General features: G+C 38.5%; 1 protein-coding gene across 9 annotated transcripts in view; it reads left to right on the top strand.

Moving 5' to 3' along the window:
- Positions 1 to 16,381, top strand: part of Pikfyve (phosphoinositide kinase, FYVE-type zinc finger containing) — a 101,985-nt gene that overhangs the window by 61,515 nt on the left and 24,089 nt on the right. For 8 of the 9 annotated variants that reach the window (XR_005879914.1, XR_001196519.3, XM_005070554.4 and 5 more), the window contains 7 exons: positions 4,303 to 4,443; positions 5,164 to 5,290; positions 5,522 to 6,678; positions 9,669 to 9,769; positions 11,199 to 11,270; positions 12,212 to 12,383; positions 15,443 to 15,621. Coding sequence is in view for 7 of the 9 variants with exons in the window: in XM_005070554.4 (XP_005070611.1) it covers positions 4,303 to 4,443; positions 5,164 to 5,290; positions 5,522 to 6,678; positions 9,669 to 9,769; positions 11,199 to 11,270; positions 12,212 to 12,383; positions 15,443 to 15,621 (1,949 nt within the window). In the remaining 2 variants the exon portion in view is untranslated. The remainder of the gene's footprint in view (positions 1 to 4,302; positions 4,444 to 5,163; positions 5,291 to 5,521; positions 6,679 to 9,668; positions 9,770 to 11,198; positions 11,271 to 12,211; positions 12,384 to 15,442; positions 15,622 to 16,381) is intronic. The other variant, XM_021227413.2, reaches the window with a different exon arrangement.

The raw sequence follows: 16,381 nt of genomic DNA, 5'->3' as shown, positions 1-16,381 counted from the left end.
TGAAGGTCTGTCTCACCTTGTCTTGACAAGGATTGGCAGTCATTCTCTTTTTTGTGTCCTGCTTGTCCAATTAGGACAGCATATTGCCAGTATTTGAGACAAGGGCACTTGTTTGCCAGTGGCTTACTTTTGCCACATACATACATTCATATGCACATATGTAACAATAATGATCTGTATATAATATATATAATATGTATCTCTCTATATATATATACATAAATACAATATACGTAGTTTTTTTTTGTTATTGATGTGTATATGATTTCTTGGCTGATCTTTTCTCCTTGAACAACCAGTGGGGGCTCTCATCCCTGAGAAATGCTAATTCTCCTTCTAATAGTTATTAGTTGCCTATAGTTCTTGACTGCCTAGGGGTGTAACCTCATGAAATTTTCTACTTTACGTTAACATGTCCATTGATATTGTCATTGTTCTGGTATTGTTTATGCAACCAATTTTAGGAGAGTCCATTTCACAGCAGACTTCCTGGTACTCTGCCTCTTAGAGTCATTCTGCTCACTCTTCTGCAGTGTTCCCTGAGGCATGGATGTAAGAGCTGTGATGTAGATGTTCGGGTGGGTTCACCATGAACTGTTGATCTCTGTATTGTATCCAGTTATGGTTTTCTGTAATAGCCGCCTTTTGCTGTAAAGAGGGCTTCTTTGAGGGCTAGTAGCTGCACTTATCTGTGGATATAAGGATAGAATTTAAAATTTTCTCCAAGGCAATCTCCAGCCAGGCTGCATTATCTCTCTGGGGTGTCTAAGGTCTCTGTTAAGGCACCAATTTTTTTTCATTTTATTGGAAATGAATTATTTTCTCATACAATATATCCTGATTATAATCCCTCTACTCCTCCCAGTTCCTCTCTACCTCCTTCCAGATCCACTCCCTTTCTGTCTCTCATAAGAAAGCAACAGGCTGGGCTGGTGAGATGGCTCAGAGGTTAAGAGCACTGACTACTCTTCTAGAGGTCCTGAGTTCAATTCCCAACAGCCACATGGTGGCTCACAACCATCTGTAATGAGATCTGGTGCCTTCTTCTGGCCTGTGGACATACATGCAGACAGAATACTGTATACATAATAAATAAATGAATCTTAAAAAAAGAAAGGAACAGGCTTCTAAGAGATAGCAACCAAACATGACAAAATAAAATATAATAAAACTGTCATACAGAAATTGGACATGGCAACCCAGGAGGAAAAGAGATTCAAGAGCAGGCACAAGAGTCATACCTATTTGTTCTCACAGGCAGGTATTCCATAAAAAATACTAAGCTAATTGCTATAATAAATACATAGAAGGACCTGATGCAGATTCATGTAGGCCCTGTGCTTGCTACTTCAGTCTCTGTGCGCTCATATGTGCCTTGCTTAGTTGATTCAGAGGGCCTTCTAATCCTGCTGTCCTCCATCCCCTTTGGCTCTTACATCTTTCTTCTATGGGATTCTCTGAGCTCTGCGGAAAGGGAATTGATAGAGACATCCTATTTAGAATCACTCTCCATGTAGTATCTGACTGTGGGTCTCTATATCTGTTCTCATTGACTGACAGAGGAGCCTCTGCAATGACTGGATAAGACACTGATCTAAGAGTATAGCAGAGTATCATTAGGAGTCATTTTATTTTTTTTTAAAGACCAATAGTGTTTGATTTTATCCTTGGTCTCTGGACTATCTAGTCACTGGTTCTTGGTAACCAAGCAATGTCAGGCATGGGTTCTGTCTTGTGGAGTGGGCCTTAAGTCAAATCAGACATTGGTAGGCTACTCCCACAAGTATGGTGCCACCATTGCCCTAGCATATTTTGCAGGTAGGACAGATTGTAGGTCAGGTTTTGTGGCTGGGTTGGTGTTCCTCTTTCTCTTTCAGTAGTCCACAGAGTTGTTTGTGTTGTGCTGGATTTTTTTAAAGGGACTTATTCATTTCTTCTTTGAGGATGTCTGTCATCTTCGTATTGTTGGTTTTAATGTCTTTTTCTTGTGCTTCAGCTGTGTTGGGATATTCAGCTGTGGTAGGGTTGCTGGCTTCTAGTGGAATTGTATTGCCTTGGCTGTTATTGATTGTGTTTTTATGCTGTCATAGGCATTTGGATTTGGGTTGATTATAGATTTAGGTGCTGATGTCTGGGTTTGTCTTTGTTGGATGTGTGCTTTGTTCCTTGGTTTCTTTTCCCTCTCAGGAATTCTGGAGAGTGTGATGTTTGTGTGTTGCCCATTTTCCTGGCCTGACCAGCTGGTATGTTCTCAGGGGATGCCTACTGATGTTGCTGAGTGGAATACTTGGATGAGTTGGAAGAAGGGAGAAGATCTTTGTGATCTATTGGGGTTGAGAGACCACAGCATGTTTCTTGCTATAGAGCTGGGGATGAGGGATTGGATCTCAGGAGCAGTAGGAGAGATGTGGGTCTTTCTTCAACCTGCTTGTTGCCCTGGGAGGAGACTTGGGTTAGCAGGGGGTGCTTGCTGGGCTTGGGGACTGGGATAAAGCACTGACGAGCATTTGGGGGCAGGGGGTGCAGCTGGTATTCTGTTGCAGTGCTGGGGATGAGACTGGGGGATTGGTTTTGGAAGGGAGGAGGGAGTGGTGAGGATCTTCAATTAGTTTACCTGTTTCCCAGTTCTTCTTAGCTGGTATGTTCCCAGAAGTTACCAATTATTAAATTTTGTTAGTCTTGTGGATCTGAAGTTGGCATAGGTTTCAAGTTGCTAGTGTTTTTGTTTATTTTATTTTGACACAGCTCTCCTTTCACAATAATGTTACTAATTTTAGTTTGTGATTATTCAAAATAATGTGTTTTTAGGAATATAAATGTCGTATACATGGAAACATTTATTCTTAGTTCTAGAAATATTTAGTAAAAAACTACTTTTACATTCATAGATAGTTACATTTTTTTTCTCGAGTTCTAGAATTAAAGGCATATGCCAGCATGGTAGGCAGAAATGTGTACTTTCTATAAGTGACACAGAGAAAGATAGAAGAAATGCCCTTCATCACAGGGTTGTTTATTTTAGTAAAAGTCTCATATACTGAGGTGGCTTGGAATGGTTGTATAGATTGCTTAAGAAATGCTTTGGGCACGTGGAGTAGAAGTGGCAGACATCTCACTTTCAGTTGTCTCCTGTGTGGGCACCAGAAGCTTATGAAACATTTACGGATTTGTATTATATTAACTCTGACTGTTTTGCAGTATGTATTTGCTTTGAAATGAGGCTTTTATTGTGGTGAAATTTCTTTTTATTTTCTTCCTTCTTTCCTTCCTTCCTTTCTTTCTTCCTTCCTTCCTTCCTTCCTCCCTCCCTCCTTCCCTTCTTCCTTCCTTCCCTTCTTTTTTTTTTTTCCCAGAAAGGGTTTCTCTGTGTAACAGCCCTTGCTGCCTCAGACTCTCAGAGATCACCTGCTTCTGCCTCCCCAGTGCTGAGATTAAAGGTGTGTGTCACCATGCCTGGCTATTGTGGTGGTATTATATTAAGCATTGTATTTTAGAACTTGAGATGTATTTGTTTGAAGTAGAATATGATATTAGGAAACTGTATTTAGGAAATAGATGAAGTAGCATTTGTCTGAGGGTTATTAGTTCTGAATCCTAGAAAAGACATGCTTGTAGGTTACAGATGGAGAAGAAAATTAATAACCATATTAACTTACAAACTGCTTTTGTTTTGACAGGTGTAGGAATAGGCTTTTTGTTGCTTGAAAGTCTAGTTTAAAAATTTCAAAGATTTTTTTAACTGGGTTCTTAGTGCTTATAATTCACAAATAATGAACACATACACACATGCTCCACATGTTTCTGGGGTTGAGCCACAAGACCCCGAATGTGTCAGATTTGTGCTCTCCCACAGAGCTACATCTTCAGCAAATTATAAATTATTAGGGACTGAAAACCTTTCAAAATAAAATTTGTTGGAGGATGAAACTTTTCCTAAAATTTTTAAGTATAATGAATAGTTTAGAATTATGACTAAAATTCTTTGTATTTGAATTTGTTACACATTTATTTGTGAATGAAAGATTATAGATTGAAAATTGATTATTGGCCGGGTGTTGGTGGTGCACACCTTTTATCTCAGCACTCGGGAGGCAGAGGCAGGGATTACTCTGTGAGTTTGAGGCCAGCTTGGTCTACAGAATGAGTTCCAGGACAGCCTCCAAAAACAATACAGAGAAACCCCGTCTCGAAAAAACCAAAAAAAAAAAAAATTGATTGTTAACATCCAGGTTATCATGATATTATAGTATGTCTAAATCTTGGATTGTACCAGGTTTTGTATTTCTGTTTTATCTCACTTAGGAAAGGGAATTCTTGAAGAATTATGTTCAACGGATAGTTGATGTTCGACCCACATTGGTTCTAGTTGAGAAAACAGTATCTCGTATCGCTCAGGACATGTTACTGGAACATGGCATTACTCTGGTCATTAATGTAAAGTCAGTGAGTGTTTTCTATATTTATTCACTTAAAAATCATGGCTTTTAAATATGTATATATGGTAGGTATGCAGTAATTTTTTAAATTGTGGTAGCTACTTCATTATTAACACTGAAGACTCCCGTAGACTCACAGTGGAAGAAAGTGTGACTGTATAACTGTTCTTTTTGGTTTTTATGAGACCAGAAATGGAATGGACATTAGCCCATCAGCATGTTCTTATTGGTGTTTCACTGTTCGCTTTGCAAAATGGAGGCTACTTTTAAGGAAGCTGATTTGTTTCTTTATCCATAGTGTCTTGTACTAAGAAATAGTTGTCCAAATGCTCTTAAGAAAAGATAATAACTAAATAAAGGAAGAATAAAAAAGAAGATAAGGTCTCAGGTTGTACCTCTGGCAGGTCTGGAACTTACTAATTAAATCAGAATGGTCCTCCTGCCTCTGCCTCCCTAGTACAGGGGTTATACAAGTGTACTACTGTGCAATTCTCATCTTTTGATAATATTATGATGAGCTTGGTTTGTTTTTTAGGCCAGACATTGGTTATTTAGCAAGTAAATTTGGCCTAATGTAGAATTTAAAAAACTGTCATGTAATTATTAAAATGAAGGAAATTGATTGTGAACATTATTTTGTTTTAATTCTTCATGTACTTTTCAGATTAAATTTATTAAAATTTTATTCATAGCTAATTTGGTAATACGATGTTTTTCTGTGTTGTAGCAAGTTTTAGAACGAATCAGTCGAATGACCCAAGGTGATTTAGTGGTGTCCATGGACCAGCTGCTCACTAAACCACACCTGGGCACTTGCCACAAATTTTATATGCAGATATTTCAGTTACCTAATGGTGAGTCATCTTACACATACATTTACTTAGCTTGGGGATCTCAAGAATGAATCAACTCCTTGTTAAATACAGTGTCGTTTACTCAGGAAGTATTAATATCTAGTAGCACTGGTTAAGAGTGTAGTTCAATGTGGTCTTATTCCTATAAAGTTTTTCTTTTTTGTTGGTAGTAAATTGTCTGGTCCTCTGGATTGTCACCTAAGTCTCTTAATTTTGTTTGTTTATTTGTAGAACAAACCAAAACACTGATGTTTTTTGAAGGTTGTCCACAGCACCTAGGGTGCACAATCAAGCTCAGAGGAGGCTCTGATTATGAGCTGGCTCGGGTTAAGGAGATCCTAATATTTATGATCTGTGTGGCTTATCATTCTCAACTAGAAATCTCCTTTCTCATGGATGAGTTTGCTATGCCTCCAACATTAATGCAAAGCCCTTCATTCCATTCTTTGACTGAGGCACGAGGGGAGGAGGGAGCACTTCAGGAGCAGTGCAGTGGCAGCTTCCTTTCCCAGGATCCAGAGTGCCCTCCTGATTCCCTGTCTTCTGATGATAGCACTTTGTTGGAATCAAGGACTGTGCTTGAGAAGGGTGAGCAGGACAGTAAAAGTGTTCCCCAGGCGGTTGCCTCTCTGAAGCATCAAGATTACACCACACCCACTTGCCCAGCAGGTATTCCCTGTGCTCTCTTTGCATTGGTACCTGAATCATTGTTGCCTCTCCATGTGGATCAACAGGATGCTATAGGAAATGGAGAGCCAGAGACATTGCAGCAAACAGATGAGCAACAGGACCCCAAAAGCCAGATGAGAGCCTTTAGAGACCCTCTGCAGGATGACACTGGAATGTATGTTACTGAGGAAGTCACCTCCTCTGAAGATAAACGAAAGACTTACTCTATGACCTTTAAACAGGAATTAAAAGATGTGATCCTCTGTATCTCTCCAGTTATTACATTCCGGGAACCCTTCCTTTTAACTGAAAAGGGGATGAGGTGCTCAACTCGAGATTACTTTCCAGAGCAGATTTACTGGTCTCCTCTCCTCAACAAAGAGGTGAAGGAAATGGAGATCAGGAGGAAGAAACAGCTGCTCAGGGATCTCTCTGGACTTCAGGGCATGAATGGCAGTGTTCAGGCCAAGTCTATTCAAGTCTTACCCTCACATGAGCTAGTGAGCACCCGGATTGCTGAGCATCTGGGTGATAGCCAGAGCTTGGGAAGAATGCTGGCTGATTATCGAGCTAGAGGAGGAAGAATACAGTCAAAACATTTGGACCCTTTTGTCCATTCAAAAGATGCATCGTGTACTTCAAGTGGCAAATTGGGAAACAAGACAGAGAGTGATGAAGAGAGGGGGTTGGTTCCAAGTGATGCCTTATGGTCAACAAAGGTAAGGTGTCTGTTACTCCTTAGTGTTCATGTAAGTTTACAATTTTTTATGTGTTGAAAAAAATTACCAAGGCAAGATTTAAAAAATCAGTATGATAGATTGCATAGGCATTAACTATTTCCTCTTGTTTACTTTTTCTTCTTGAGTCTGATGGAATTTATATATAAAGTACGAAAGTGGATTCATAAGGTAATGAAACGGGATATTGAATTTTAATATGCACTTGTAGTAAAGTAGGAAGGGCCTGAGTTAAGGGAAAGTGAGCAATTGCTTGAAGTTTCTGTCTGTATTGCTTATATGTGGCATGATGTAGCTGTTGACTTTTTTTCAGTGTTCCAAGATAGGTCTTTAGTTTCATTTTTTTGTTGTTGCTGTGGCCAAATAATTGAAGAAGAAAAAAAAGGGGCAGAAGAGTTTATTTAGTTTGTAATTCTAGGTTACAGCCCCTTACAAGGGAAAGTCAAAGGCAGCAGGAACTTGAAGCAACTTAGGATACTACAACCACAGTCAATAATAACAAAGAGAAAGAAATGCATGTACGCTGCTTGCTTGTTTGTGCTCAGTTCTATTACTCCATTCTTAACACTTTTGCTAGGGAATGGTGGCATCCACAGTGGGCTGGGTCTTCCCACATTTAACTTAAGACAGTCACTCAGATGTGCCCTCATTCTAACACAGTGTATATAATACTTCCTTGAGACTCTTCTTCCCAGTTGATTCTAAATTGTGTAAAGGTGGCAATTAAAGCTAACCTTTACAGGTCTCATTATGTGGTCTTGGCTGACCTTGAGTTCACAATCTTCTTCCTGTACCTCTTTAGTGCTAGGATTATAGCTCCTCTGTACTGCCATAGCTAGCTCTCTTGTTTTGGTGATAGTCATTATGAGAGATGGAAATGTATTACTGAAAATGGACCTGTTTTAATAAAGTATGTATATATATATGTGTGTGTGTGTGTATACATATGTACATATATATTTAACAGTAAAAACTTTATATTGCCATTTAACTATGAAAATGATCTTTTTTGTTTAAATAGAAATTAAAGATATTTAAAGAAGATTTACTTGTGTCCGGATCCATTACTAATAGTGAAACTAATGGAGAAATCTATCATTAGATGTAATGAAGTTCTGTAATAAAAAGACATCTAGTTTCACTGATAGTCAAGGCAGTGACAAATGGTGGCACTAAACAATTTTGAGACTCAAAAAGAACCATTGTTAGTGAGAGTCAAGAAATTTTGAATGCTTTGTCTAAATGTCAGACAGTGATAAGGAGGTCTCTCTTTACATGTACATTTACACACCTCTGTATAAATGTACTGACAGTAACTAGGAGGTTTCTCTTACTTTACATGTACATTTATCAGGATTCTAACTTCTCTATTCCTGCAGAACAAATTAAATACATCTGTGTGAGGGTACTTACTTGTAATATATGAACAATACTGTTTGTTGAAGCACTATATCCATTCTTTTTGTAGAAAAAAGGATTACCATTATGTTTTGTAGATGTGACAAATACCTGACATTAAACAGTTTAGGGGGGTTTATTTTAGCTTATGATTTCATTCCATATTCCTAGACTCCATTATTCATGGTATCTAGAGTACATGGCAGAGGTTATCACTTCACAACACACAGGAAGCAGAGAAAAATAGAGGGGCCTGGTATGAGATATAGCCTTCAAGGACACACTTCCAGTGATCTATTTCCTCTATGTAGGCCCCCCCCCCCCGTCTAGTCTCTAGAATGTTCAGCATAGCTCCTCAGCTGGGGAACAAACTTTAAATACAGGATTCTTGGGCAGTGGCATCATTCTTATTCAACCCATATCAAAGGATGGCTTTTGAATGATGATTTTTAAAAATATAGCTTTAAAGTTTTGCTATATTAGAATAAAACACTATGGTTATATTTTAGCATGTCCTCAAAAAAAAGCAAGTTATATTAATATATTTTGTAGCGTATCTCATTTTTTTTTTTTTTTTGGTTTTACGAGACAGGGTTTCTGTATTGTTTTGGAGGCTGTCGGTCCAGCCCCGCCTCGAACTCACAGAGATCCACCTGCCTCTGCCTCCCGAGTGCTGGGATTAAAGGCGTGCGCCACCGCCTGGTGCATATCTCATTTTAATGAAAACAAAATCACCTGTGTGTATTTAATGTGTGTGTGTACATGTGTGATGTGCATGTACGTGAATGTGAACATTGGTAAATGTGAATAAGCAAAAAGAGAGGTTTTTCTTTTGGTGTTTTTTGTTTGTTTGAAATAGGATTTCTCATTACTTAGGCTTGTCTCAAACTCAAGATCCAGCTGAGGAAAACATCAGGCTTCTAATCCTCTTGCCTCTACCTCCCAAGTGCTTGGATTACCATGTGCACCATGTTGGTCTAAGTGACCAGTTAGCTTTATAAACTACTTGGTTTGATAGGTGGGTGACATCTAAGAAGGAGGAACTTTACCTTATGTATCTCTCTGTTTGAATTTCAACAGGGAACAGGTAGGTGTTTAAAAACAGAAGAAAGCATAGGGGACAAAATACCTTAGAATTTAGATTTCTAGGCACCATCAATTGATGCCATATCTGTCAGGTCATGTTGTTCCATAGGAATCTATTTTAGTTAATTTGTTCTTCTAAAATATAATGCAATTTTGGAAAAATGGAGAGTTCATCTTAAGAAACAAGTGTCTTGCTCCTCTTCCTCTTTCAAATACAGTGTTGGGATTGACCCAGGGCCTCACTGATGTTACAGTTCCAGCCCAGTTCCAGTTATTTTACGATTTTATGTTTACTTTTGAGTTTTGAAATTGCCTTTGGTCAAAACCTAGCTGTTCTTATAGTTAGCCTTTTGCAGTTTTAAATATTTGCAGGTATCCAATAGTGACGACAGGAGACCTTATTGACAGAGTGGAACGTGCCCTCAGTGAGCTGGTAGGCGCTATGTTCCAACTCCAACTCAGGTGCTCCTCTGTTCCTTGTCCTGCAGGTGGACTGCCTGAATCCTGCTAACCACCAGAGGCTCTGTGTACTCTTCAGCAGCTCATCTGCCCAGTCCAGCAATGCTCCTAGTGCCTGCGTCAGTCCTTGGTATGACACTTCTCCCCTGCACTACTGCACCTAGGAACCGAATTTCAACAGCATGAAAAATAATGCCTGCTTTTAGTTATATGGCACATTGATGGTCATATATGAATTAATAGAATGTTTAAACTTAAGAAGTAACTGAAAAGTCTTTGTTCATGGGTAAATAATAGTACCTTAAGTAAGAGTGAAAAAAGTCTGAGAGAGAAAAAGAGGGATTTTTTTTACATTACAAAAATTACAAAATTAACGAACAAAAACTAGATTATAAAAATCAAAAGCTACATTTTGATTATTTGTTCAATTTTGGCAAATTTTCCTTTTGCATAATTTTCATAAAAGCCATTAGCCTTTTGTCTCCTTAGTACATTCTTCTTAAATTTATAATGTTGTCACAAAAACCTTACATATCTTATGGTTTTTTTTTTTTTGGTTTGTGTGTGTGTGTGTGTGTGTGTGTGTGTGTGTGTTAAAAATCTCTCTGTTAAAAGCAAGTTAAAGGAGAAAGGGTTTGTTTGGCTCATAGCTTAAGGCTGCTGTCCATTATGGTAGGGAAAGTCACAGCAGCTGCAGCTTGACTGATGACATTGTCATCATTCGGGATGAGAGCAAAGAAGGCATGGGTGCTAGTGTTCTGTCCCACCCTCTTTCTCATGCTATACAGGCAGGGAAGGTGCCACTCACAATGGGAGAGTCTTCCCAAAGCAATTAACACAATCAGGATAATTCCCCACAGGCATGTCCAGAAGCCTGTCTGGATTACATCTCCACTCCTCCGTTTGTCTGTGTGTGTGTGTGTGTTTTGTTTTTTGGGTTTTTTTGTTTGTATTTTGGTAGCACTGCTTTCATGATAAAACTTATTTCCAAAGGAAATATTTTTCTAGAAATTTGTGTAGTTCTAGGACAACTTTAAGCCTGACTTTCTGAAAGCCCATAGGATTTTTTTTTTCCCTCAGAATGTAATGGACTCCTTAGGTAATGCTTGAATGGGATACTGGGTTCAACAAGCATATATACAAAGTCTAATTTTGGGCAGTCGTTGAGTTAGGAGTTGGCTCCTTATCAACAGTTCTCCCTATCCAGTGATAATAGGGACTAGAGAGCAGATAATAGGGACAGTTGTGTGTCGTGCTCCCCCCAATGGTGATGGGGATTGAAACTGTGAAAGATGGTTTTACCTCTTCTTATGCAAATCAATTTTATTCAGTTGATTTTTTTATAGCTTATTCTTATTAAATGATTTCTTAAGATTCTAATGGATTGGGAATGGAAAAGATGCTATAGTGTGGTTAGTCCTACACTTGACAGGCTGAAGTGAAACCTGTTCTATAGCAACAACATGTAAGATTTGCTTCATTATAAGCATATTTAATAACTAGAATATGGTCTTGGTGGTAATGCTGGCATATTTCTAAAAAATTATCTTTTCTTCTAGGATTGTAACAATGGAATTTTATGGAAAGAATGATCTTACACTGGGAATATTTTTAGAAAGATATTGTTTCAGGTAAAAGCTTATTTCTTCCTTATGATTTATTATACTTTTTTTTTAATTGAGACAAAGTCTCTCTCTATAACCCTGGCTGTCCTGAAACTCACTATGTAGACCAGACTAGCCTCAAACTCATAGAGATCTGCTTGCCTATGCCTCCAAGTACTGGGATTAATTATTACACATTTTTGAAGCCCCTGATTTCCAGTTAAAATACCTGTGAGTTGAATATCAAATATTTTTGATGGTTCTCACTTTTGCACCACATGTCGGAGCATATCTTTTTTTAGCGGGGGGGGGGGGGTTCCAGACAGGGTTTCTCTGTGGCTTTGGAAGCTGTTCTGTCCTGGAACTAGCTGTTGTAGAGCAGGCTGATGTTAAACCCACAGAGATTCACCTGCCTCTGCCTCTATCTCCTGAGTGCTGGGATTAAAGGCGTGCACCACCACCACCCAGCTATCAGAGCATATCTTATAGTGACTCAACTGGGAACTCTTGTCTTGTATATTTCTTGTATCTTTACCTGTCCAGCTGCTCTGCCACACCAAAACTTTTTTGCTATATCTACTTTTACAGTGATGGCTTGGGACCAGCTTGACATCAGTTTAGGTTTCATTGTTATTACCAGTTAAGTTACACAGCATGGCACGAGTAATTTAATGTTACCAGCCTCTTTCTCAGGCAGTATAGTCCTTAGAAATGTCTGGGTTTTACTGTTGTTTGAAATTGGGTATTAGAAGATGTTTGACAACTGGAAACTATCATGCTTCTGTATAAGACAGAATGTTCAGCTGTAGCTCAGAGCCCCATGTATCCTGTTTGGGTTGTCTACTGTTTGTCATTACTCTAGAAGTGATATGTCACTTCCTTGGTTGTGGCTCTGATTATTCAGTACTTTCTATGTGTGGTCCTCTGTTTCATGCTTAATGTGAGAAGGATTCTCTGGTTTATCACAGGTCATCTTACCAATGTCCTAGCATGTTCTGTGATACCCCCATGGTGCATCACATTCGACGCTTTGTTCATGGTCAAGGCTGTGTGCAGATAATCCTGAAGGAGTTGGATTCTCCAGTGCCTGGATATCAACATACAATTCTTACATATTCCTGGTGTAGAATCTGCAAACAAGTATGTGCTGCTACTGGAATATTTCATGGGACATTTGTTTTCTATTTGTATAGTGCTTTGGGGGATACATGATCAATAGTATTTTGAACTTTGTTATTTGTCATTATTATCTTATTTATATACCTTCTTGAGCTATATATTTAACATAATACCTGATAAGACTTCACTTAAAAAATATATATCATTAGCTGGGTGGTGATGGCACGCTCCTTTAATTCTAGCGATTGGGAAGCATAGGCAGGTGGGTCTGAGTTTGAGGCCAGCCTGGTCTACAGAGCTAGTTCCACGGTAGCCAGGGGCTGCACAAAGAAACCCTGTCTCAAAAAAAAAAAAAAAAAAAAAAAAAAAAAAAAAGAAAAGAAAAAAAGGCTATCATTAAATAATGATGTATGTATGTCTTTTCCAATATAATTTTCAGTTATGTCTGTTAATTCAACAGATACTTAATTCCATTTGTGTTCTAGGTTTGGTGTGCTCCTTAGGAATAGAAAAAGAATAAGGCATGGTTTGTAGAGAAGGAGGAAGACTTACGAAGCAGTACCTAGTAGTACTTAGGTACCTGAAGTGTATCAGGCTATTTGCCTAGCAAATCTGAGCCTGTATTAACAACTGTTCTAAAAAAATATAGATGAGGCATTGTTGACAATGGCCTTTACTGTCTTTATGTACAATCTTAGAAAATGACATTAATGTCATTTAATTTCTTTGAACTATCTTCATATTGTAGGGGAATTATTGCTTTTTTGTTTTTTTTTTTTTTAGTTTTTTTTTATTAAATGGATTCAGTTCATTTTTGGAGAAGTGGCATAGGTTTAGTTTTAAGATTTATTTAATTTTATGTGTATATGTGTATGTTCAACTATATTTATGTGTACAGTGTGTGCAATTATGTGAGTAGGCTAAATGAGGACTTCAGATCCCTTGACTTACAGGTAGGTTGTTAGCCACCTAATGTGGGAATTGAACCTGGGTTCTCTTCAAGAGGGGAAAGTTTTTTTTAACTGCTGAGCTATCTCACCACTCCCAGGTTTTTTGTTTGGGTTTTGCTTTGTTTGTGTGTGTGCATTGCTTTAATTTACTTTAATTTTATATGCACGCATGTTTGCCTGCATGTATGTTTGTGTACCATATATATGCATAGTTCCCAAGATCAGAAACTGTAGTTACAATGGTTGTGAGACACTGTGTGGGATCAAACCCAGGTCCTCTGGAAGAGCAGCCAGTCCTCTTAACTGCCGAGCCATCTCTTCAGTCCCTGTAACATCTTATACTCATTCAAATTATAGAAAATATGTAACAGAATTGCCTTCATTATTATCTTGATGTATTTTGGAGTGTGCTTGGAAAGCTTTTATGAGAATCATAGGTAAAATAGTGTGTCTAGTTAGTATAGCACTTGAGAATGGCGACATTAGTTTTCTTTATGAGCTGGGATTATAACATCCTGCAGTGATTTGTAGTAATGATCAAGTCTTCTATACTTTCTTGTATATGTTAGTGGAGATTGTAACCCAGAGACTGATATTGGGTTCAAACTTCAAGCTGATGATAAATAAAGCAAAGCTGTCTGCCACTTGCTTTTTACCTCTACCTCTGTCTCCACGAGCTCTCAGCAAGCTCAGACTGTTGCCTCTCCTTAGTGTAGCTGGAGAATGAATCCTACCTTCAATGTGACTAGAGAATGAATGCCTCCTCTGAATACTGAAGACCCTGCTTCTATCTTTTATACCCCTCTAGTGCTGGGATTAAAGGCATGTGATCTATTACTCTTTTAGACTGATTTAATCTCATACATCCCTGGGTGGCCTTGAACTCAGAGAGATCATATACCTCTTAATCCTGAGTCCTAGGAATAAAGGTGTGTACCACCTGCTCCTAGCTTCTGGCTGCTGGGATTAAAGGTGTGTATCTGGCTTCTATATCTTGTAGCTGATGTTGCTTTCTCAATCATCACAGCAAGCTTTAATAAATCATAAATAATATATCACCATAGGAGATGAGGCTATACATGCTAGGCAAGCGCTTTACCATTAATTTAGGTCCCAGCTTCATTCTCATATTCATAGACTTTATGTCCTGGTCCAAAATGCTGATAGATCAGTGGTTCTTTTTTTTTTTTTTTGGTTTTGCGAGACAGGGTTTCTCTGTATTGTTTTGGAGGCTGTCGGTCCAGCCCGGCCTCGAACTCACAGAGATCCGCCTGCTTCTGCCTCCCGAGTGCTGGGATTAAAGGCGTGGGCCACCACCGCCTGGCTAGGAGAAGAGTTTTTGTTAACACACACACACACACACACACACACACACACACACACACACACACACACACACACACACACACACACAAAAGAACAGATGACGTAGGAAAAATTTAATGTTAAATTTTGTAAGCCACAGTAATAGAAAACGTGGGCAATGGGCATAATAAAGCAATTTAATATAAAAGGCCAGTAAATAATGAATGAATTTTATTCATTAACACAGTTGAAGCATAAATGAAGCCAAATATAAATGAAATAAATAAAATGTCTTTAAAAAAACATTTCAAAGATGAATAATTTCTAGGGTTGGTAGGAAAGTGAGGGAATTGGTGTTCTTAATTATTGTTGTTGAAAGTATGTAAGTGAATGCACCTGATTTGGAAGTAAGTTTGCCAAAAGACCGTTGCCCTTTAATCTGTTATTGCCCATCCTTACTGATTTATTCTAAAGGAATAATTGTATCTATTTCTGAGTGTATTTATAAGGATATTCAGCCAAGCATCATGCAAATAAGGAAGATCTGTCTTAGATGCCTGTCAGTGAGACTAGCTAAGTATGTGACCATACCCCATGGCCATTAAAAGGTTATAAAGAAAGTAAAGAATGTACAGACAAATCGATAGTTCTTGAGGGATTATTAGAGTTGTGCTCTCTCACGCTCCCAGCTCAAATCTATTTCGAATTTTTTCTTTTCTTACTCAATTAGAATATATTGTTTGTTTTGGAAAACAGAAAATACAACTTTCAAAAATGAGATTTTCAGTCTATAATTTATTTTTAATTTTTTTTTCTGAACTCCAGGTAACACCAGTTGTTGCTCTTTCAAATGAATCCTGGTCTATGTCATTTGCAAAGTACCTTGAACTTCGGTTTTATGGGCACCAGTACACACGCAGAGCGAATGCTGAGCCATGTGGTCACTCTATCCACCATGATTATCACCAGTATTTCTCTTATAACCAGATGGTGGCATCTTTCAGGTAAGAAGGAGGAGGGATCTGTACGTTATCACATTCCTTATAGATGGAACAGTTCCACTATTGGATTAAATTTGGCCTTGCCTCTAACCCTGCAAAGCTTTAGTGTTTAGGTAAGATTATTATCATATTATAAGCAAGGATAATAATGTTGTGTATTTCACCCATAGAGTTGACAAGTGGTGGGAATCGTGGTTTAAACATTGGCTGATATTCCGCTTCCTGACTCACACTTGTCCATTGTTTTGACATCTGAAAGTCTGAGAATTTTTGCCAAGATACTACTTAACCATGAAGATCCTTAGATACTCTGACAAAGCCAAAGTTCAAGGGATAAACCATTGTAGTGTCAAATGTGAGAATGCCTTTAGGCTCTGCCCTCAGAATTTGCTGAGCGCTTGAACACTTCACTACAGTCAGCACTGCCACTGTGGCTAAGCTTCTTTTGTTTGAGCCGGAAGTTTTTTAGTAGCTCTGGGCAGATTCCCTTAGCCTCTTGTAGCCTGCTCCCAGCTCAGTTCAGCAGTCAAAAGTGACCCTATTAAAGGAAAATTGTCTGGTCGCTATTCCGCTCTAGACATTCCAAATAGTCTGGTTTGCCAAGTAGAAGCCAGAATCCATTTATTGGCTTACAAGCCCTTACATACTCTAGAGAACACACCCAGGCATATGTTCTCACCTTTTACTGCTCTCAGTCACTCTGCTGAGACTTCTCTGGCTCTGGCCTGCCCTCTGCTGTCAGGTAGGTGCCTGCCCAGAACCT

The sequence above is a fragment of the Mesocricetus auratus genome, unplaced genomic scaffold (genome assembly GCF_017639785.1).
Source record: "Mesocricetus auratus isolate SY011 unplaced genomic scaffold, BCM_Maur_2.0 Super-Scaffold_100010, whole genome shotgun sequence".
Taxonomy (NCBI): domain Eukaryota; kingdom Metazoa; phylum Chordata; class Mammalia; order Rodentia; family Cricetidae; genus Mesocricetus; species Mesocricetus auratus.
Note: the sequence above shows the minus strand (reverse complement) of the source record. Positions and strands in the feature narration are given on the sequence as shown.